This window comes from Nicotiana tabacum, chromosome 5 (genome assembly GCF_000715075.1).
Source record: "Nicotiana tabacum cultivar K326 chromosome 5, ASM71507v2, whole genome shotgun sequence".
In the NCBI taxonomy this organism is placed as follows: Eukaryota; Viridiplantae; Streptophyta; class Magnoliopsida; order Solanales; family Solanaceae; genus Nicotiana; species Nicotiana tabacum.
This window is the reverse complement of record NC_134084.1, coordinates 47,960,417-47,983,275: the sequence shown is the minus strand read 5'-3', so window position 1 is coordinate 47,983,275 and position 22,859 is coordinate 47,960,417. Positions and strand designations below refer to the sequence as shown.

Genomic DNA, 22,859 nt, shown 5'->3' with positions numbered 1-22,859 from the left:
ATCAACATTAGATTTAAGAAAATTCATAATTTTTAGCCTGAGTTCGGGACTTAACCCCGTTCCTAAATGGAATTTTATTTCCAAGAATTCTTCGAACAAAGCCACTTGTTCGAGCTCTTTTGCAGTTGATTTGGCCGCATCCGTCTCTTTTGGTACCTAGAAAGACCTCGGTACTTGATATAATTCTGATGACTCCTCGTCTTTATCATCTTCAATTGAAATGTAAGAAGGCATCAGTTCTTGTAATTGCTATTTGCTCGTTTCTTTGATCTTGCTACTGGAAACGATTACTGCATTCATCTCCCTTGCAACCGGTTGATCTCCCCTAATATACTTGATCCCTTCCGGCGTTGGAAATTTTAACAGTTGATGGTATGTTGAAGGTACAACCTTCATTTCATGTATCCATGGCCTTCCAAGGATTACATTATAATCCATGTTGCCATCTACCACTTCGAACATGGTGTTCTTCGTTACTGCTTCAGCATGTATGGGCAGCAAAGTTTCTCCTCGGATTGTGACACTTATTAAGTTGAATCCCTCCAAAAGCTTTGTTGTCGGAACTATATTTCCGGTCCGCTTTGCTTTCTCAAAAACTCTCCATTGTATGATGTTGGCTGAGCTTCCTGGATCCACCAACACATGTTAAATTTTAAAATCTAAAACATTAAGAAAATTTACCAAAGCATCATTGTGCGGAAGAAGAAATCCATTAACATCTTATTTTGTGAAAGTGATGTCATCTTTTGAGACCTCCCGAATCCTCTTGCCATGAGTCACTGATATCTTCGTCTTCTTTGCTGCTGAAAACGTCACCCCATTTACTTCGTCTCCATCGAAGATCATGTTTATCGTCATACGAGGTGACCCTGCAACTGGTTTTGATGGTTCTGCAACATCCTGGTTTCTCCCATAGTTGTTCTTGGCACTGTCACTCATAAACTCTCTAAAGTGACCATTCTTCAATAATGTTGCTACTTCTTCGTGAAGGTGTCGGCAATCCCCAGTACTGTGGCCGTGAGTTCCATGGAACTCTACCATAGATTAGGATCTCTTTGGCTAAGATCTAATCGGATTGGTTTCGAGAACCTAGCTTCTTTAATATTCCTCATAGTCGTACCAATTGTATCAAGCTGATATTGAAATTGTAGTCAGATAATCTGGGATATGTTGAATCTTGGGAACCCGACGTCTCTTTCTCCTACAATGATCTACTATTCTGACCACGATTTGCCCTACTATCGGAAGTGAACCTATCTGATGATTGAAATCCTTTATTACTACGCCCATCAATCCTCTCATAAGGCTGAAAACGACTTCTAGAGGACCTCTTATCTACATCAAAATCATTTTTAAACTTATCTTGATTCCGATCATGATTCCATCCTTTGGAAGATACCGAATAACCCAATTGATCATATTCTATCATGATCTTTGACTCGTAGCGATTTTGAACATCTGCCCATTTGGTTGCCTGAAATTCTAGCAAACTTTCCTTCATTTTTTGGGAGGCATCGGAACTCAACGGGTTGAGACCCTTTGTAAATTCCTCCACTGCCAACTCATCCGGTACTGCTGGTAACAACATTCTTTCCGTTTGAAATTGGATCCCGAACTCTTGCAATAGTTCGGATTCTTCTTGGGATATTCTGAATATATCCTTCTTCCTTGCCTGAACCTTTCTTGCTCCAAGCATGAGCTTTGATAAACGAATATACAAGCATTTCAAAAGATTCAATGGAATGCTTAAGTAAGAGAGAATACCAAGTTAATGCACCCTTCGTCAGGGTTTTGCCAAACTTTTCAACAAAACATATTCGATCTCATACTGGTCCAGGTCATTTCCCTTTAATGTCGTAGTATAGGTCGTGATTTGTTCCTGGAACCAGAGTCCCATTATATTTTGGTATATCCGGCATCTTAAACCTCTTTGGGATCAACTCCAGAGCCGTACTTGGTCTAAATGGCAGCTGCATATACTTCTTGAAATTCCTTTGCATTCTGGTCCATTCTTTCATTCAATTCTCTTATGAATATTATGAGCTCGGATTTGAAAGGGTCATTAATGTTGTTTTCGTTTCCAGATCTACTTTCGGTGCCTCCTGCCTCTTCAAAACCGAACTCCTCCCTTGGAGCATTGTTCCTGGTTCTTTAAACTATTTGATTTACTGGAACGCTGGGAGGAATCAGGGCTCTTCCACTGGTATTTTTGGGAAGAACCTGATAACGTATGTTTCAACTCCGTCATCACCTGATCTTATCTTGAGAGGTGATCCATAATTGACCTTTGTTGCTCTCTCAAGATTTTGATTGTTTCAACAACGTGCTCATTATCCAGATCATCAGGAGTTGGTCTCTTCCCATATCAAAGATTCTGACCTTCGTGAACTAGAGTTGTTTCATCTCCTTTATTGCAGGTTTTGCTGGTTGGATCATTATGCTAAAACACATCTTCACGTTCATTGTGTGCTCCAACATTGTAGACATTGTTAGCTACCATATCTGATTTTTCTTTTATAAAGAAAGGAATAAAAATTTGTTAGTAACAGATAAATGGATCAAAGCAATTACATAATTATCTATGCCTCAAGATAGGAGCCAAACTATTTACCCGTAAAACGGTACAATTAAATTTGTAATTTGATTTATAGACAAGTGATCGATTTGACCCAAAAATATAAAATGAATAAGAACATAAACACTATTATGAAATAAATTTAAAGGAAATACAAGCCTGGCTATGAACTTAGCCTCTCTGGTAACAAAAGTGAGAATGATATTCCAGAATAAAGACAAAGAATAATATTAAAAAACGAGAGTTGACTTTTGTGTACATAATATTTCGTATCTACAAATAATGCTAATTCCTCTATTTATAGCTTTATTTAGGAAGACAAGATTCCCAAATCAAGTTCATCTTGAATGATTTTAAAACCGTGATTGATGGTTGCATAACGGTTGGTTGTGAATGCAGATATTCTTTGTAATGACTACTCATCGAATGCTATCCGATGCCAATATTTTGAATATTTGTCATCGACTACAATATCTTCGGGATTCATTCAGCACCGGTCACATGTTTGCAATCGGTATCGATTTTTCGCTGATTCACATCCTATCTGTCTTCAGCTCCACGTGTCACCCCTTCATTCATCCACTAATTTTACCGCATATATATTTTACTACTCATAAATATTTATATTCTTATTATTTACTCACCACATGATTAATCATCCTTTTGACCAAATTCTTTTCCTTTTTTTTTTTTTGTAAATGTTATACCAATCATTCTTTACTTCATCCATCATTATGTTTATTAAGACCAATCGAGAACCATACTTTAGTGGATCTTGAGGCATGACTAACTCCTTCCCGTTGAGATAACTTGAACCCTTACCTAAAATTTTACTAGTTCCCAAGACCATTTAAAGTATCCTAGTGTATTTAAATATTAGGCGGCGACTCCATTACTCTAATTAACTTATAGAGTCCTATATGTTGTGCTTTATTTAATATGTTTAAAATAGGATGTATTAAATATTAGATAATATTAATATAAATTTTATACTAAAATGGTAATAAAGTGAGATAATTATAATTAGGGGTGTTCATAAAAATCCAAAAACCCGAACCAAACCGACCGAAAAACCGATACTTTTTAGGTTTGGTTTGGTTTTGGTTTTGAATTTTAAAAACCGATCAAATAGGTTTGGTTTTGGTTTTAATAAAAAATAACCAAAAAAATCGAACCAAAACCACTATAAAAGTAGCTATTTAAATTTATTATTACACCTATGTATATGTCTATTTTTATATAAAGTTTCTAAAATTTTATAGTACATATTAGTCATTTGTATTTTTAGTCTAGTTCTTTGCTATTATAATAATCTAATTCTTTGCCTTTACATTCTAGTTTGATTGATAGTTTCTTTTGCTAAATACAAGAACTTATTTCATGTTAAAAATAATTGATTTTTTATTGAGTACTTAAATTATTCATCATATTTAATTCAATTATCATCAACATATCTTGGTAAATGATAGATTTCTCAAAGAGCAATTGATTTGATAGTGTTACGTTGAAGATATAATCGTTGAAATATGTGTTTGGTAGTGTATGCCTCATATTTAAGAAAAAAATCGATAAATAACCGAAAAAACTGAAAAACCAACAAAAACCGAATCGATAAAAAACCAAGTTAATTGGTTGGTTTTGGTTTCAATATTTGAAAAACCGACTTACTTGGTTTGGTTTCTTTTTAGGGAAAAACCGACCCAAACCGACCCATGAACACCCCTATTTATATTCTCAGAACTGAACCAAACGAACCCTTAGCTCTTTCCGCACGTGATTCCATCTCCTGGCACAGCGAACTAAAACACACACACTCAACAACAACAACAACAACCCAGTATAATCCCACTTAGTGGGGTCTGGGAAAGGTAGTGTGTACGCAGACCTTACCCCTACCCTAGGGTAGAGAGTCTGTTTCCAAATAGACCCCCGGCATCCTTCCCTCCAAGAACTCCCCACCTTGCTATTGGGGAGACTCAAACTCTCAAGGCTTGCCATCACAGCAACTCTCTTGTCTAAAACACACACTCACAGAGTCAAAAACCTCGAAAAACAAAAGTACAAAAAGAGGCGGAATTCAAATCTTTCAACTAAATCGGATTCTAAAAGCACAATTCACGTCCGCGTTCCCCCCAGAACTGATACTTCCTTTTACGGCTCTTTTGATTTTTTTCGTGTTTTATCTGTTTTGAGTTCGATTTGGTTGTACTATATACATATATTTGCGGCTTTACTCTCCTTTTTCTGTTACATTTTATAATCTGGCTATGGACTACGAGCCCTATGATAGCAGCGGTGAGTTTCTTCTTTAAAAAATGTTTGATCTTTTTGTTCTTTGCGTTTTGAAGTCTCAATTAGGGTTTTGAAGTGTGGTTTGGTGTTAGGGTTAGTGGAATTATCATGTGCATTGGTTCTAATATGAACTTCTTGTGGTTGTACTTTTGCTGCTTATGCCCACTTTAGAACCTATTTTCTTGGGTGAAATTTAAACTGATTTTCTTGTAAGAATTGATGTGTTTTAAATGAGGTAAGGAATTACTTTTAAGTGAAAACAGTTCATTTGTTCATTGAGCAGCGGAATGTGAAAGTAGTTTTTCTTGAATTTTAGTTTAGATGCGTATGCTACCTTCAAGATTCATTCTTTAAGACTCTTGTAATTCTGCCTCGGTATTCTTTTAGCTGAATTACATGATTAAAATGAATCTTGATGTAGAATTAAAAGCCTTTTGCTCAAAACCCAGCAGAAACACTAAGTGGTTTCTTCCTATTTGCCTAAAGAATCTTGTGCTAGTGGATGGGAGCAGGTATCAGGTGGATTCGAGGCTCACACAAACTGATCTGAATAATTAAAAAACAAAAGAAATTACAAGAGTCTTTAGGACTGAGATTCTAATACCACGGAAAAATGAAATCTTAGTTTGGAATGTTTTTTAGGGGTACACCTGCTGCAGTTTAAGTTTTATATTCAAAGGTCTTTCATGATAGAAAGTGATCACTGTTTTCCTAGCACAAGCCGGTTCTTGAGAATTTCTTTTGTTGGTGCTTATGTGAAAAAGTGTCACAACTTGTATCATATAATGCATGGTACTAGAACTATGGTTAGTATACTCTAATAGGAAGAACCTGTAAACTTGTTACAGGAACGGATGATGATCTACCTCCGTCACATCAAAGTAGGATTCCAAGAGGTGGTGGCCGCATTGCTGGAAATGGAAGATCTGCTGTCAGAGGTTCTATACCTCGCGCGAGGATGTATGGTGAAACTGACATGGAGGCCCAAATTCACCAGCTTGAGCAAGAAGCATACAGTTCAGTTCTAAGAGCCTTTAAAGCTCAAGCTGATGCCATTACTTGGGTACCATCTTTTATAATATACTTGTGAATCTAATATTCGAATTTGTTTGATCAGGTTTATAAATGGTTCCTCAATGAATGTATTTTCTTCAGGAGAAGGAAAGCCTCATAACTGAGTTAAGAAAAGAGTTAAGATTGTCCAATGAGGAACATCGAGAACTTCTTGCTAGAGTAAATGCTGACGATGCTATACGAAGAATAAGGTTAGCTTTGTAGCTAACTCTTGTCCTTGCTAACTCTTGGTTTTGTTCTGCATTCTAGAGTTATGTTGACTATTGATTTTAGGGAGTGGAGGAAATCTAGGGGACATGAACCCGGTATGCTTGGTACTGGTCCAGCTGTTCATGATCCAATGCCCAGTCCTTCTGTATCAGCTTCAAGGAAGAAACAGAAGATAGCCTCATCTTTACCATCTCACTCCTTTGCCGGACCATCTCCTACTTTTCATCAACCTGCTGCGATTGCTGCAAACCAGACATCTTCATCCGCTGCTAAAAGAGGGCGTATGATGGGGCCTAAGGGCAAAAAGCATAAATCTGTAAGTCAGAACAAAAAGATATGCAAGCTTACCATCTATTTTTCAAATCATTCTCGGTATTGAGTATCTTACTGCTATTTCATCATAGGGCCAGATGATGCCTGGTGCGTCTTCAGTGAAAATGCATAATCCTTCCTCTGGTCCATCTGGAAGAGGCCAATTTGGTAACCGGGTTTCTGAAGCTGCTGAAGCTGCATCATCTGATCCATTGATTGGAAGGAAAGTAAGAACTAGATGGCCTGATGACAATAATTATTATGAAGCGGTCATAACTGATTACAATGCAGCTGAGGTGCACATGATTCTTTGACTGAAGTTCATTTATTTGTTTAGTCATTCATTTATATATTTATTTATTTATTTCTTGTGGTTAGTTGCTGAATCTTGATGCACTTTTGCAGGGTAGACATGCTCTTGTTTATGATAGGGGTACTGCAAATGAGATGTGGGAATGGGTCAATCTTGCAGAGGTAAGGAGATGCTATATTCTCATGAAATAAGCATTTTGATTAATTGCTTGTGTCCTAAGTGCTTTTAAAAGAGAAGCACGGAAAAAGCTATGAAGTCCTTCGAGGTGAATTGTGCATTTTGCGGAAAATGCATAAATTACCAAATCTATTTTTATAAAATCAAATGCAATAATAATTACTAGTTCTAGTGTATATAATGTCGACAATATTTATCCATCAACTTGAATTAAACATCATTAAAACGTAATTTCAACGAGGCCACAGAAAAATAATTTCAGTTACAAATTTACTTTTCAGTTTGCAATTAACCATTCAGTAAGGAGAGTTAATTTGTAACATTCGTTTTTTTTTTTCTTTAGTAACTGAACTAATAGAGTAAAGAGAGAAGAAAAAGAGAAAGCTTAGAATCAAAAGTAGTATGAGGACTTACATATTAGAAGAAGAAAGTGGAAATTGTTGGATGAGGAAGAAGTGAATCAAAAGGCCTCTAGGGGTTTCGTTAAAAAAACAAAGGTAGTACAGTGCAAGCGAGAGATCTATGGTAGGTGCACGTACACGAGGTCGAATCCTGGCTGGTGGGTGTGACGTTTAAGTAGAGAGGGGTAGAGTGCCTAGGACAACAGAGTTGCTGTAGTGCTACTGCTCGGACTGGAAAAGGCTAGAATGAAGACGTGGAATTCGATTCCTTCAGCTGTGTGGTGGACTATTTTGGAAGGAAAGGAATGCATGAATTTTTGAGAGCAAGTTTGAATCTTCTATTATTACTACTCCGTTTCAATTTATATGGCACACTTTCCTAATTAGTCCATTCTAAAAAGAATGACATGTTTCTATATTTGGAAACAAATTAACTTTATACTTTCCATTTTACCAATTTTACCCTTAGTGAGAAGCTTTTATAGCCACACAAATGTTATGGACTACATAGCTTTTAACCTTTATGCTTTAAAGACCGTTTCAAAAGTCTTTTTTTTTCTTTCTTAAACTCCATGCCGAGTCAAAATGTGCTGTATAAATTGAAATGGAAGGAGTATTAAGTACAAATTAATCTTCTTACTGTTTTTTTTGTGTGTGTAACATGACTATTGCAAATGATATAGAGGTCTTGATAGATTTCTTGAGTCCATTGCACATTCAACAGTGATGCTGTCCTTTAAATATCTTTTAAGTACCTTCTGGTTGCTTACTTTTTAATACAAATATCTTTTAACAATAAAAAAGTAGAGAAGGGTAGAGGGATGAACTTATTATCCCCGATTTTTGAAGCTTGTTAAAAAAATGGACCTGGGAGACGTGACACCTCCGAACCCCACGACTGGACATTTGGTTCGTGGACAAGATAACGTGGGGCCCAACATTAGGTAAACCAAGAATGGACCAACGCTTAACTGTTAGAGATAGCTAATAAGGCGAGGATAGGGTAAGACCATATAGAGAGACAACAACCACCCATTCTCTCGACTAATGTAGGACACTTTACGAAGGTGTAAACAACGGATTTCTTGGATACCAAAAGAAGGAAAAAAGTAAGACAAAGACGTGAATCAAAAGAAACAGATGAATAGAAATAGAAAGGATAGCATAACAGACCACGACAACCAAAAGAACGTAGAGCCTAGAAGTGCAAAAGAATTTTGAAACTGACCAATTGATCACAGCCACAAGATGGGACATTAGATTTAGAAGGAGCACCAATGGTTGGGAATTGCAGAGAATCATGCATCTCGTGCAGCAACTTGGGAACTTTCACGGAACATCATACACCATGGACTGCCGTTTTCGGATGCTACAAAAATACGGCATTTTCAATATCAATTCATGCTACAAAATGCTAAATGCATCGTTAGATGATAGACACCATTGGCTTTGGGAAAAGATCTGGAGGTCTAGATCCCGATACAAGGCATCTTGCATCTGCTGGACATTAGCATATGAGGCTGATCTAACTCCACAAAACCTCCAGCAAAGAGAAATGTTTCTATGCATCTAATGTTACATGTGTGAGATGGCATCCGAAGATGCTAACCACCTGTTCTTGCGCTGTCCAGTGGCACTCCTTTGGAACTTGTTTTCCGGTAATTCTGGAATCAACTGGAGAATGCGTTGGAAAATTAAACAACTTCTTTACTGCCGGACAGGTAAAGAAGTGGAAGAGGGGAAGAGAAGGATTTGGGAAACTATCCCATCAATCATATGGTGGGTGATCTGAAAAGAAAGAACCCTCAGATGTTTCGAAGGAAAGAGGGAGAATACATACTAGCTCAAATATAACAGTTTATCTCTCTTAGTTTTCTGGTGTAAAATGCAGAATGTGCAAGATGTAGATAGCTTTTTTTAGTTTTCTCATTCTTCTTACAGATTAAACTAGGACGGAGCTGAGTTTTTGCATTGGTTCCATGATGGAACTGATGCCCTTGTTAGGTTGATGTTTTAACTTCTGGCACATCCTCACAGCTACTTTTGCTTAACAACATTAACACTTATCAAAAAATAACCGACAAATTTTCTGTTTATATTAAAATAAAATAAAAAATTGAATTGAACTTATGGAACTTTATATGCATGTCAGAATACTTAAAGTTACCATGTAGATCCATCAGTTCAACCAAGAGGGTGTTTGGATTGACTTATTTTAAGTGTTTATTGGCTTTTAAGCACTATTCTAGTTTTGTGGTGTTTGGCAATGATAAAAAGTGCTAAAGCACTTAATTTTTAGGCATGAAAAGTACAAAAATAAGCCAAAACCCAAAAGTTGGATATTACCAACTTATGGCTTTTGGCTTTTAACTTTTAGCTTATAAGCTGCTTTTTAAAAGCCAATCCAAACACCCTCTTAACCTGGAGTGTTTCCCCTCCACATTCTTTATTTTATAGGATATCCCTTTGCACGTGGAGAGATATGGAGAGTAGGAAGTTTACAACTTAGAATATGCAATAAGTTAATAGAGATTCATTTCAGATGTCAACTTATAGCCTCAAATCACCTTTTTCTATTCTACTTGTTACAAGTACTGGATTTCTAGTTAATGTTCTTCCAGTTGCAATAAAATGAAATGCAATGTACTAAAAATTAAATGAAATGAATGAAAATAACTAATGTCAAGATCTATCGCACAGTTAACTCTTTTCCTTTGTTGTTGATCTACCTAATTTTAGTTTTTATCTGTTTTAATCCATGGAGCAATATTGACAACAGTCAAAGCTTTCAAATGATGTACATTATAATAGTAAATAAAGCATATTGCACCTAAAAAGAAATATTTGGTGTACTTCCAATGCACTCATTGTAATACTGTGTTTCTAATTTATAGTGACAATGAATTTATTTATTCTTGAATTTATAGTGATAATGGTATTTTTTGTCTTATGTTTAATCTTGTTAGTGGTTTTATAACAAATGAGACATCCTAATAATCCCTCCATTTCAATTTATATGTACCTATTTCCTTTTCAATTCGTTTCACACAAATATTATGACATGTTTAAGACCACAAGTTTCAAAAAGATTATAGCCACACAAATGATTATGGCTTGTTTATGACCACAAGTTTCATAAAGTTTTCATTTCTTTCTTAAACTCCGTGCCCAGTTAAAGGTTCACATAACTTGAAACTGATGGAGTATCATATTGTTATATACCCTTTTAAAAGTACAAAAAATAAATTCATTGGACCATACCAAAGATAAACCAATATAATTGAGACGGTTCAAAAAACTTACAAAGTTTGGCTATAAGCAGTAGATTGATCGAAGTATTAGTATAGCATCAGTTTCATAAAATAAAATAACCGATTGAGTCAGACCATTGACAATCTTAGTGATAGCATATGTAAAGAGTCCTTAGTACCCAAGTAGCAAAAGGTCTCTTTTCCTCTCTTTTCTTTTTGATCTTCCAAAACCATACTCCATTTCAATTTATGTGAAGCTATCTAACTGAGCACGGAGTTTAAGAAAAAAGAGAATTTTTTTTGAACTTGTGGTGTAAAATGAGGTACATATATTTTGTGTGGTTATAAATCATTGCATAAAGGTAAATTATTTCCAAATATGGAGCGGTCAGTCTTTTTTGCACGGACTAAGAAGGAAATATGTTAACATAAATTGAAATGGAGGGAGTATTAAAAGAATCCATTGTTTATTTCCAGATCACTTTATGCCTCATTCTTAGAATTACTTCGCCTCACCCATGAGGTATAAACCTTGCTTTGGATTGCTTTATCTTATCGCTTTAAGCGTTAAATAGATCTGCTTTACTAACACTTGCATGTCTCGTTGGTATATCTGTTTCCTATTGAAAAAAGTTGTTAGCCGTGTCTTTAAAAGCTATTAGCCATGTTTTTAAAAGCGAAAAGCACGAAGAATAGACAAGGTCAATAAGTCTTGAGGTGGAACGCGGTAAGTAAAGCGCACGCTTCTTTGAATTGAATCTCACACTTACGGAAAATTAAAAAAATACCAAGCCTATGTGAATTTAGTACTATAATAATTAAATTGCAATTAAAATAACTAACTTCAGCATCTGGTATAAAATGATGCAGACATTAGTACAAATCCTTAGAGTTGAAAAAACTCACCGCTTCTCGTTTGGATCACTGCACACGTCATTATTTGAAGCGCATATTTCTCTGAAGTGCATGGCTTCACCTATGAAGCGACAACCCCTCGCTTCACATTGCTTCTCTGAAGTGCATGGTTTTTAGCGACACTGGCTTGTGTCCCAAATTGCTCTCAAACTAGGCGTGGTCTTATAGTCAATGTACTTAGCTCCTCATTTATCATCGTTTACTTAATGCTCCTAATTCTTGCATATATAACCAGATTTGACTCATTCTTTGTTTATTTTGAAGAGCTTATTCGAGGTTTTGACTTAACTGTCTTCTTTGACAGATCTCTCCAGAGGATATCCAGTGGGAGGGTGAAGATCCTGGAATTTCTCGTCATGGAAATTACAGTGGATTAGGGCGTTGCATGAATAGACCTGTTGGACGTGATAGTGCTCCAGCTGCAGGTAGAGGTAGGGGTTTGCCTAAAGCTCAATCCAGAAAAGATTTTCTATCATCACAGAATGGCATAGCAAAGAAGAGATATGATGATATTCAGCTACTTCACACTGATACATTGATTAAAGAGGTAACCGCAGTTTGATATCTGCTTGATACAAAAATACTACCTTTCTGCATTTGTTCATTGACTGGTGAATGTGGTTAGGTGGAGAGGGTCTTTGGTGCTGTTCATCCAGACCCTCAGGAGGTTGAGAAGGCAAAGAAGGTATTGAAGGTTAGTGGCACCCATCTTTATGGTGATTAGGGGTGGGCATAAAATCCGAAAAACCGAATTCCGAACTGGACCGAATTAATTCGGTATTTCGATTTCAGCATAAGCTTGCTTACAATATCTACACCTTGCTTTACCGACCCCATTTACTTCATTGGTATTAAAATTTCGATATTTCGGTATACCGAAATGCCGAAATACCAAATTATTTATGTATTTCTTATCCAGCTATCCTAGTCCTACCTACACTGCCCTAGCCCAGCCCAAGTTTCTATTTCTAGTCCAATAAGACTAAGCCCAAGTCATAGTCTCTCTTATTCTGCCCTTACTCTCTTAGTCACTTTCTAAGTTAGAATTAGGTTTCTCTTCTCAAACAAGTGAAGAACAGAGTACAGACCGGCTGCGGTGACTGCGACTGCTGCGATTGAAGAACAGATCGTCACAGGGACTTCACGACCTCGGCGCCGAGGTGCTTGGATGGACAACTTCTCTAGTCATCTGTGTGAATTGTTTAATGTACTTTAATTCTGCTGCTTTCTGTGTTTATGTACTTTAATTAGTCTTGTTAGTTGGCTAGTTGCTTAGTTCGTTTATTTTGTTGGCTAGTTTCTGTACTTCGTTGTTGCTGTCTTGGCTCTATATGCCTGGAACTTGTGGCTTTTCTTTTACAGTCCTAAGCTTAATAAAACACGGAGGATGACAGTGGCTTTGATTGGAACATTGTTTGATTTTAGAATGGAACATTGTTTGATTAATGTTTTGATTGAAGGAAGTGTGTTACTGGGCAGTGGGCACTTCATTTTAAGGCCAACAGTGGCTTTTCCTACTTACCCTTTGGTGACATGGTCTGAGGTTTAAGGTCCTTCGCCCTAACTGTTCCGTTAATGTATCAAACCGAAACCATACCGAATCAAAGTAAGAAATACCGAACCGTACCGAACTACGGTATTTGGTATACACAATTGATAAACTGAATACCGAAATAATGAACCGAAATTTTTAAATACCGAACCGAAGTACCGAATTGGTGATTGTCCTGCTCACACTTTAGTCTCGCTAGAAGCCTAACTGCTTATATTGTACAGGAGCATGAACAAGCACTTCTGGATGCTATTTCAAGGCTTGGAGAGATATCTGATGGAGATAGTGGTATGAACTGTGCCAGAATATTGTCTATTTATTTTTCATTTTGGGCCTCATTGTAATTGCATTTAAGTTGGATAACTTTCAGTACTATTCTCGAAGTCTAAGGTCATAATTGATTGTTTTGGTTCTTTTTTTTGTTTGCTTTGTGTTACGATGTACATTTGACTAATCATTAACATCTTGCATCTTATATTGGTTTCCAGCGAGTTGCACTCTTCATGCTTCAAGCCTGTAAGGACCACACAAAACCCTCTAGCTAGACAAAAAAACTGTTAATAGTATAAAACAATGCTATTATACTGCCGTTCCGTGTTCATTGCTTTTCGTTGAGAACATGAAAAATGGCTCTGATTGTGGATTTGTGATCATCCGAAACCGCTACCATGCCAGTCATAGTTACTTCAAGTCCTAGTTTAGATCTTTGACGAGATTCTTTTATTGTCTGAAATAAGGATCTTGATTTTCAAGGAAATTAACTTTGCACTTCAAATTCAAACTATTATCAATTAAGTATTCAACTACTTGTGAACCTTCCGATACTGTTTTATCCAATGTTTGTTAAATTACTCTTTTACCTGCAAATTTCCAATTCAATTCTAAACAAGTCCGAACTAATTGAATACTTGTGCCAGAAATTCCTTGAAACAGTTTGCCATTTCCATCATTTTCCTCAGGATCCTATTAAATAGAAATAGAGAACAAAATAACTAGGAAGGTTGTTAGACTCCCCCTCTTCTAGAAGGATCATCTACAAAGCTAATATCAATCTCATCGAGATCATTGATTTCATACCCAATCCCATCATTCTAATTACTTTTTCAAGAAATACGAGACATCTAAGTCATATCCTAAAATAACCCATTCTTAATCAAGTAAAATGATAAGTACCCTCTAGAAATTTTCAGTTAATGTATCTTGAGATTTCTTCACTGATAATTATCAGTGAATGTTAATGAAGTTCTCTTCTCCTGCACCAAAACCTTAGCCATGAGAAACTTTTATTGGCGAAACCAAGTATGTGGATTGTATGGCTTGTGTTGAACAAGGACTGTTCGTTGGTTGTGGTGCTTAGACTTTTCTTATTTTTTGTTACAACTAAAATGTATTGCCTTTTCTTTTGAGAAGGTAGAAATAAAATTATTGCCTTGATCCCACAATCCTTCATCGTCTGCCTGTAAGATGCCGTATATTTTCCCATTTGAATGATGTGGAACAAGCACGTCGCACAGTATAACTCTTTCAAGTACTAGTAAAATATCCTACTTGGCATAGGAATGGCTTCTGGTTGCGATCTTGGTGTAGATAATAGTTACAGTAGGATACACCCTCCATTTTGTTACCTCGATTTTGTTCCTTTGATGCTTGTTTTTCTGTTTGATATTAAGTTGCTTTTGTCATATATCTTACAGAATCATAAATTAAGTAGAAAATTGTCTTTCCTTGACATGCATGTTGTTAGATAGTTATGTGTAAATATATCCTAGTCCCATATGTAGTAGGAGTAGAATATGTCAAAGTCCCATATGTAGTAGGAGTAGAATATGTATTATATATAGGGCTCATTGTATCATTATTAATAAATAGATTTTTCTCCCGTGCATTCTCACATGGTATCAGAGCTTCAGTGAGAAAATTATCGCTGTGCAATTTTCTGACAACTTCGTCTTGTTCCCAGGGTTTATCACTGCTACAGTGGTACTGTGCATATACCAGTACCACCATCACATCCAAAACCCTTGTGCGACCAAACCCCAAAAATTCCAGTACCATCTGAACAGAAAAGTCAGTCACCGTGCGTCTTTCCAGTTGACAACTTAAGATTGATTTGCGTTATCTCCTCATCAGTAAGTGTTGTGCGAAAACCAAAACTACCATTTTGTTTGGAAAAGTCAGGCGACAAAACCCTAGTCAATCGCTCCGGCAGAAAGTCACAAGCTTCCATGCGCCGCCGCCAGAACTAGGGTTCCGGCGAGCTACAATAACTTTTCCAACGCGTGTGAGCCATTTCGGCCACTTTTTGACAAAACTTCTGCATGACAACTTACTCGTCCAGTGATTCCGAGCCTACCCATATAAATTACATCAAATTCTGACAACTTTTATTTTTTCCGACGTGATTAGTAATTTCCCGTTGCGAACAGTAATTTTATAAAAGTTTCTGTTTTCTTGTGGTGTTTTAAAACCTATTTTGTAGTATGGAATTCGGCTTAGTCTCACTATTTTCAAATTTTTCTGGCGGCCTTTCGGCCAAGCTTATGAGCAACCACTTGGTTTTGTTGCTCAGCGAGAGTCTAGTGGCCTTGTATTAGTTACATATGTAACAAGCTCGGTACATATGATTTTTATGTACCGGCTTGAGGGGGAGTGTTAGATTGTTATGTGTAAATATGTCCTAGTCCCATATATAGTAGTAGTAGTAGTCCCATATGTAGTAGGAGTAGAATATGTAATATATATAGGGCTCATTGTATCATTGTTAATAAATAGATTTTTCTCCCGTGCATTCTCACACATAGTTTATATAGAATTCAGTAAACATAGCCTAATAGATTGCTGATTCATTTCTCTCATTTTCTTCCCCTTCTCAAGAACAAGACACTACATTTAAATGATTGTTCTCGCTACTGGAAAACAAAAAGTTATTTGTATGACATATCATTTCATTGTGGAATATAGCTCGATTTCTTACTGTTCAAGAAAAAAAACATCTGATGCGATGAATACCATATGACACAACAAACCATGCACTGATGTCCAAGGCAACAAGATCAGAAAAGCACCAAGATCTGCTGAAATCTTTAGTGTGTGATCTCAGCTCAAGACAAGCCCATCGAAAATTAGGTGGATGCCTTAGGTCTTGGTGCTGCATTGAAGTTCTGCCTGACAAGCCCATGGGAAATTAGGAGCACATGCACGCTTTAGGTCTTGGTGCTGTGTTGAAGTTCTGCCAAAGTGAGGTGAAGTGTTCAACATGCATTGCATGTAGTTTCAAGGCTTAACTTGGCCTCAAGCAAGCCTCTAGTAACGTTGTACTTTTGAAATTACGTGATGTAGAAGGGAAATAAAAATGTGAAAAAGGTGAAGTTACATTCTAAACTATAAGATGATATCCTCCCTTTGAAATCGATAAGCATAAGTTAAACCACCCTGGGAATAAAAGCAAAATAAACACCTGCTAAAATCAAAGTGGATGCTGTGGTCATCTGCATAAATATAAATTATATGAAACTTAATTAGGATCTGAACATCATGGATTTTGCGGTAACAGGTGACTCAAAGTCTTAGTAGAAAAAATATTCTATCATAGTTGATACTAGTTTATTTTGATGGAAGGTCCATGACTGTTTAGTTAGATCCTCGGTGGGGCATCAAATGAAACGGAGGATTATGATGATGCAAAGAAGAGAATCTAGGATCACCGAGAATGCCCCAGATTCAAACTGATAGAGGTTTCAATGCAGTGCCCGTGGATGAGCTGTGGAACTGCTACTTTTGCTAATGAATAATGTGTTGAGGCAAGGAGAGTGTAGGACTAGTAGCGCAACTGGTAGCTTGAAAGAACAGATGAATAGGGCCCATATTGAGCTTGCTTCAATTGCTTGATTTGGAGCATTCTTTTCAAGTGGGATAATGTTCAACTGTGTTTTTGGTGAAATTGTAGTTGTGAAGATTTAGGGTATTTCTGGGGAACGTTAGAATAGAATACCAGTGAACACTTCCTGACCTATCCCTTAGTTCCCTTTATGTTTTCCGTTCCTGCATATTTTGGAAACACGACCATAAATATCCATCCTTCAATGGGCTTTCTGTTTAAGAAAACAAACACCCCAAAAATAATAATAGTGTTTAACCTAATTTTTTTTAATAGGCTAAGCAATTGAATTTGTACTTTTGGCCACAAACAATCGAATTAAATCAATTTTACCTAATCCCTCGATTAATTGAGTATAAAAGACTATACAGTAGATAATTGCGCTAAAATAACAATAAAGAGAGAGAGTGAAAGTGATTATTACTGATGAATCTGCGTCAGTTGATGATTGATTGATGACCAAAATGAACACAACAATTTTGCCAGACTTTCAGTATATAATATTGAGTGAATCACAATGTGTTACAATGTTGGGGAGTGGGAATATTTATAGGGTATCCTACTGGTAACCGTTTCCTAGAATCCCTCCTGCACGTTATAGACGTTACAAGCAGTAAAGGTGAATCCCATCCGTTATGCTAGCTGAATTATAATTGCAGGACGTGATTAATGTAGGATCCCGGATATCTTGGCGTCTCTTGGTTCGGGGTAGGTACCTACCCGGACACCTGTGATCATCCGGACAGGTTATTCAGGAACGGCCTTGTCGGGGTAGGTGCGGAACACTAGTTGTCAGTTAATCTAATTTTCAATGTGAATTTGGGCTTCATTTCCTTGATTTTTAAAAAAATAAATTGACATATTCAGAAATTGTATAGAAGTAATGTTAATCGCAATATTTTGTATTGAATAAAATTTAGAAGATGCTTGAAAATAGTTGTCAAAAATGTTGTTGATTTCCTAAATAGTAATTCTACTGTTCTCTTGTGACGGAGGAAATATTATTCTTCAAGATATATTCTAATCATTTCCTTTACTTTCTCTCTTTCTCACGCTCCTCCCTCCTTCCAGTTGGAAATTTATCACCAGGAAGTGCCATAAAACCAAGCTGCTGTCTCCTCCGCCTCCAATATCATGTGCAGTTCAATGCATTCATTTCGCTTCAATCAAATTCACATACTGGCTGTGATGTGTATATCCAAAATACCACCATCTTAGTGGACTTTTGTCTATTACTGGCCATTTCTTTGGTCAGCCAACCCTTCCCTCTGGTGGAAGGATCAGCACATTATGTACATTTTTAAGGTGAAATAAGTAAGAAGTTTTTCAGGTTGTAACAGGGTTAATGATTGAGATGGATTGATGGAGAAATCAAAGCAGAAAACATTATGAGGCAGAGCAACTGGATGTGTCTGTACCACATAGAAAGTTAAAATGCATAGATGATTGGTCTTCCTCTGTTGCATGTTGTTGTCAGTAGCTTTACTCGAGGAAGCACTAAATCATGTTCCTGTTGTCCTTCTTGGACTTACACAACCTAAATATCGCCCCATGTGTTTGCATAAAGGTAAAACTATGAATGACAGTAATGAACTGGAACTTTATGGTTTTCCAAATCCTCAAAATTTTGCTACTCGTAGCATCTGGTGTCATAATTGTTGAGCCTAACATCGCTGTCTGTTGCATGCGTGGTTTCTATGTAAAGGCACTGCTTTTGACTTTCTGTTGTTTCACATCTTCCTTTCTTGTTGATCAGAACATTTACTAATACTGTTGCAGATGAACGGCATTGCATGCATGGGCAAGCGATGGATCAGGAATGATAGACAGACATCTCGTAAATGGTAATTAGCTGTGTAGAGCTGCTGTCACTTAACTAGCTGTGAAGAACTGCTGTCACTTAACTAACAGCCAAATGGGCGGGGCGTATATATTTTGTTGATGGTCACCACTACGTTAAAACACCAGATTAATATTAGTCTGTTGTATAATGCCTACTTCAGAAAATGTATGCTAACAATAAGTTACTCTAGTTTAGATTCTTAGCATAGGCCAGTCTGTAGCTTGGTGATTGTTTCCTGTAGTTGCAGGTTCTTGCCCTTGTAAAATTATCACATTAGCAATTAGCATGTGATCATGTAAATAGTTTTATTAACAGCTGGTGCCTAAATTATGGCATCCCTGTCTTTCTTGTGCTCATTGGAATCATGACAAACAACTCAGTTGAAGCTCCAGAACTGCCAGTTCGCGCAATTCTTCTCTCCCCAACTGCATTTTATCTGAACATGCATTGAAAGTGCATCAACTGATCACTATTTTTCCCTATAGTTTTTCCGTTATTGCGTCTGTAGCTTGCTGCCAATCTTAGCTTTTGAAAGGTGGTGTGATTTGAGAAGGTGGTGGTGGTGGGAAGGGGTTAATTTCTTTTCAGGTGTTATATCCAATGATATATATATCTATATATATAGAGATGAGAGGGGATAGGTTAGCACTCTTCCCACTTTTGACTTCTCAAATTTAACCCTCTAAGCACATTGCCAACACATTAAATATAAAGATATTTTTGTCTTTCTACCGAATCCTTCTTCTCACTCTACATTGTGCTCCCAGATTGTACTTGCAAAACCCATCCATTTTCTCGCTCGTCTCCACCACTGGTCAAGTGCAGCAATTTATCTCCTTTCTTTATTATTATGTTTTCCTCTTCTTCCACCATATCCATCTCCGTACTACCCATCTAATCAAATAAAAATTCCAATCTTTACCAACATTAATTTTCTTGCATTAAACTCTTTTATTAGCGGTAGACCCATTCCCTGTTATTAAAAAACGAAGCATAAAGTACAAAGTATTGAAAAGAAAGCTATCATAAAATTAATGGAAACTGAAAATGAATACATTCCAGAACTGGTGATCTATAACTAAAAGGAAGAACAAAGCATTTCTTCTCAAAAAATGAAGAGGAAAAATGAAATCCTAACTTCAAAACTCTATTCCTGCACCAGAAATTTGAAGAAAACCAACTATTTTGTTGCTGCTTCAAAAAAAAGACTTTTCATAGTGGTGAAGGACCTGAAATTGCTGAGCATTTTGTAGTTGTAGATTTTAGTTTTAGGCTGTTACTCATTTATTTACAACTGAAAAGACGAAAAAGGGCCAAAAAAAAAATTCCCCTTTACTATACGAAAAAGATTATTTGTACCTCAATGTACTATCGGTCCATCATAACCCCCGACGTTATAGAATTGGCACAAAAATACTCCTCTGCCGTCAGGGTCCTACACCATGGCTAATGTCACAGGGGTGATTTATGTCAGTCCGAATTCTGCCCGAGGTTCACCACTATGCGACAGTCAAGCCCAGCCTTGACTTCAGCCTTCCAACACTTAAAATATTTTTAGGGACGTTTGGGACTTAGAATAATTTAGGCAGCAAAGTAAAGTAAAGGCACACATGAAATTTACAGGAATTTCTTCCCAACTCGTATTAATATGTGAAATACAAGAACACAATAAAGTCAACCCTATGGCCAAGAACAAAGAACACCCTAATTCCCGGCCCCAAAATGACCTCCTACCCTTAGACGTTTTTGGTTAACACTTTGCCACAAGACTAAGTTCTTCCCTTTGGAACAACCCTATGCACGTTTTTATAGTGCAGGCTGCCCAACTACACATAGCAACATCTAAAACAATCAGTTGAAAATCCCCAACAGATGAGCAAACATGAGAGACATGCATAAAAACGTGCATCCACTTAGCCAATGGTCAAACATGCTTGGATGTGATAGTTGTAACCACTCAACTGCACTGCCATGTGCCCAACACACTTTGTAATCGCTACTTGTGCATTGCATTTGCTTATTTTGGCCAACTGCTATGCGCCCAAGGCTAGCATTACGCCCAGCCTTGCCCTTTGACACTGCTCCGCCCCAATGTCATGGCCATAGCTTGTCGCCCATGACTTAGCCACACATGCCCGCTGCCACAGCTGCTTGCGCATGTCAAGTCGCCCCCAACTTGATCAAATCTGTCCATGCCAATGTCATAGCTTGCCTTGCCATGTCTTGGCCCCTGCCTTGACATGGATTTGCCTTGCCATTGTCATGCCAACTCGCACGTCCATGTGAAATACGTCTTGTCTCTGTCAAGGTGTGTTTGTCAATCCCGTATAGCCCGTCATGCCGAGTTGCCCGTCATGGTATAGCCCTAATTTTCAGGTTGTGTGTCAAGGTCATCATGCAAATCCTTGTTACAACCCACATTTGCCGATGAACTTTGTCAAGGGACTAACAACTAACATCATCACACATGGTCTGACATTTTGTTGAGGTGGACGTCATATGACATGCCACCTCACTGCCCTACCCCATTTTACCCTCTCTCCCAATTATTTTCTCCAACACCACTGGAGTATTCTTTTTCTGAACATTACTAGTTCCCAATGCCATCAAGACTCAAAAATTTTAACCTCTTTCAGCTCCTTCTCCACAACGCAAGATTCTCTATATAGATATACTTAATTTTTTGAGGCCATTATATTTATTTTTTATTGTATAGATATACATGTAAAGTACTATGTGGGTGTTCTATATTTTCTTGTAAATTGATATTGAATTTTCAAATATACGAATTAATTAATCTTTAATTGAATTGAAGAAAGATAAAAATGCGTGCAAGAAAAATACATCCATTATTCTATATAACATTAGAGAATGGTACTTCGGAAATAAAAAACCAGTTACCAAAGCAGACATTGATCCAGTTTTAAAGTTTAAACAAAACTCTCATTCAATTTTGGTTAAGGGGCATATATAGTAGTCTTTATTATTGAGAATAAAACCCCATATTTATAGTTCGAACAAAACTCAGTGGTCATCCAAAAGAAAAAAAAGTCACATGTACTCTATTTGTCTTTATTGGGGTAGTTCAAAGATGGCATCCTTCTTATTTGTTCATCAATCATAGTAGATAGCTCAATTTGGAATAAATTGGAGCTTTTATTTATTTGTCATGGATGCTTGAATAGCAACAATATTTACTTCACTCTAGAACTTATTTCTTTGCCTTGCCTTTCCTGAAACTTTGTTTTTATTCGGCTGATGGACTTGCCAAGCTATTTTTGGCGGTTGTTAGGCAAAAAGAGAGTTGGTATTGGAGGAAAAGATGACGGAGAGGTGAAACGGGATTGAGGCGGTGAGGTAGCATGTTGCATGACATCCATCTCAACAAAATGTCAGATCATATAGGATGATGTGTCCATGGTGGAGGGCTCTAGCAACAGAAGGATATTTTTGTACCAATTTTATAACGCTGGGGCTGTAATGGACTGATAGTATAACAAAGAGTATATGATTTTTTTTGCACAGTAAAGGGGTATTTTTGACCCTTCTCCATTGAAAAAAACGTATGTTGGAGTTGCCTTGATTATTTTGCTCATAACATTTTGAGACCTAGGTTGTAAAGGAAAGATGGTGTAGCGACCCGATCGGTTGTTTTGATTTTTAGAATCATGTTCCCCTAAATAAGACTTTTCAGACGTGCTTTTACTATTTTATGACTTGCGGGAATGGTTAGTTCGGGATTTAGAAGGGTTCTGGTTGAAATCGGAACATTTGGTTCCTTAAGATTGGCCAAAAAGGCTAAGTTTGACTTCGGTCAACATTTTGAGAAAACGACCTCAGAATCAGGATTTGACGGTTCAAATATGTTTGTATGATGATTTCGGACTTGGGCATATATTTGGATCAGATTTTGGATGACCCGGGAGCATCTTGGCGCCTAATAGTGAAAGTTGGTTCTTTGAAGGTTTTTGAAGTTATTTAAATTTAGTTTGGAGTAGGTTTTTGTGATATCGAGGTCCGAATGGAATTCTGAAATCGGAAATAGTTCCGTAATATCATTTAAGACT

At 37.0% G+C, this 22,859-nt stretch overlaps 2 protein-coding genes across 3 annotated transcripts; one reads left to right on the top strand and one right to left on the bottom strand.

The window, feature by feature from the left end:
• Positions 1-249: 249 nt before the first annotated feature.
• On the bottom strand, positions 250-1,041 carry LOC142180774 (uncharacterized). Its single transcript, XM_075252844.1, has 2 exons — positions 771-1,041; positions 250-626 (listed from the first exon to the last, which is right to left on the bottom strand). Exons 1-2 carry the CDS (start codon positions 1,039-1,041, stop codon positions 250-252), a joined length of 648 nt encoding a protein of 215 aa, XP_075108945.1.
• A 3,526-nt stretch (positions 1,042-4,567) lies between these two features.
• Positions 4,568-19,183, top strand: LOC107819066 (protein EMSY-LIKE 3). 2 transcript variants are annotated; one of them, XR_001655610.2, is made up of 11 exons: positions 4,569-4,870; positions 5,716-5,930; positions 6,023-6,132; positions 6,215-6,467; positions 6,556-6,759; positions 6,869-6,937; positions 11,825-12,067; positions 12,146-12,214; positions 13,297-13,360; positions 18,021-18,516; positions 18,729-19,183. XR_001655610.2 is itself a non-coding variant. In XM_016645140.2 (10 exons), the coding sequence occupies exons 1-10, from the start codon at positions 4,843-4,845 to the stop codon at positions 18,770-18,772; spliced, it is 1,299 nt and encodes a 432-aa protein (XP_016500626.2). In that variant the 5' UTR covers positions 4,568-4,842; the 3' UTR covers positions 18,773-19,183. The 2 variants fall into 2 exon arrangements, 1 of the variants encoding a protein (XP_016500626.2); XM_016645140.2 differs by lacking the exon at positions 18,021-18,516 and having other exon boundaries at positions 4,568-4,870.
• Positions 19,184-22,859: the final 3,676 nt, after the last annotated feature.

Bases quoted from the DNA above. Each gene is read 5' to 3' on its own strand.
- LOC142180774 (XM_075252844.1), bottom strand. From the start codon at position 1,041: ATGGTAGAGTTCCATGGAACTCACGGCCACAGTACTGGGGATTGCCGA. The intron at 627-770 runs GCAAGAGGATTC...TGGTGGATCCAG, and splicing joins GAAGATATCAGTGACTCATG to GAAGCTCAGCCAACATCATA.
- LOC107819066 (XM_016645140.2), top strand. From the start codon at position 4,843: ATGGACTACGAGCCCTATGATAGCAGCG. The intron at 6,938-11,824 runs GTAAGGAGATGC...CTTCTTTGACAG, and splicing joins AATGGGTCAATCTTGCAGAG to ATCTCTCCAGAGGATATCCA. The intron at 12,215-13,296 runs GTTAGTGGCACC...TATATTGTACAG, and splicing joins AGGCAAAGAAGGTATTGAAG to GAGCATGAACAAGCACTTCT.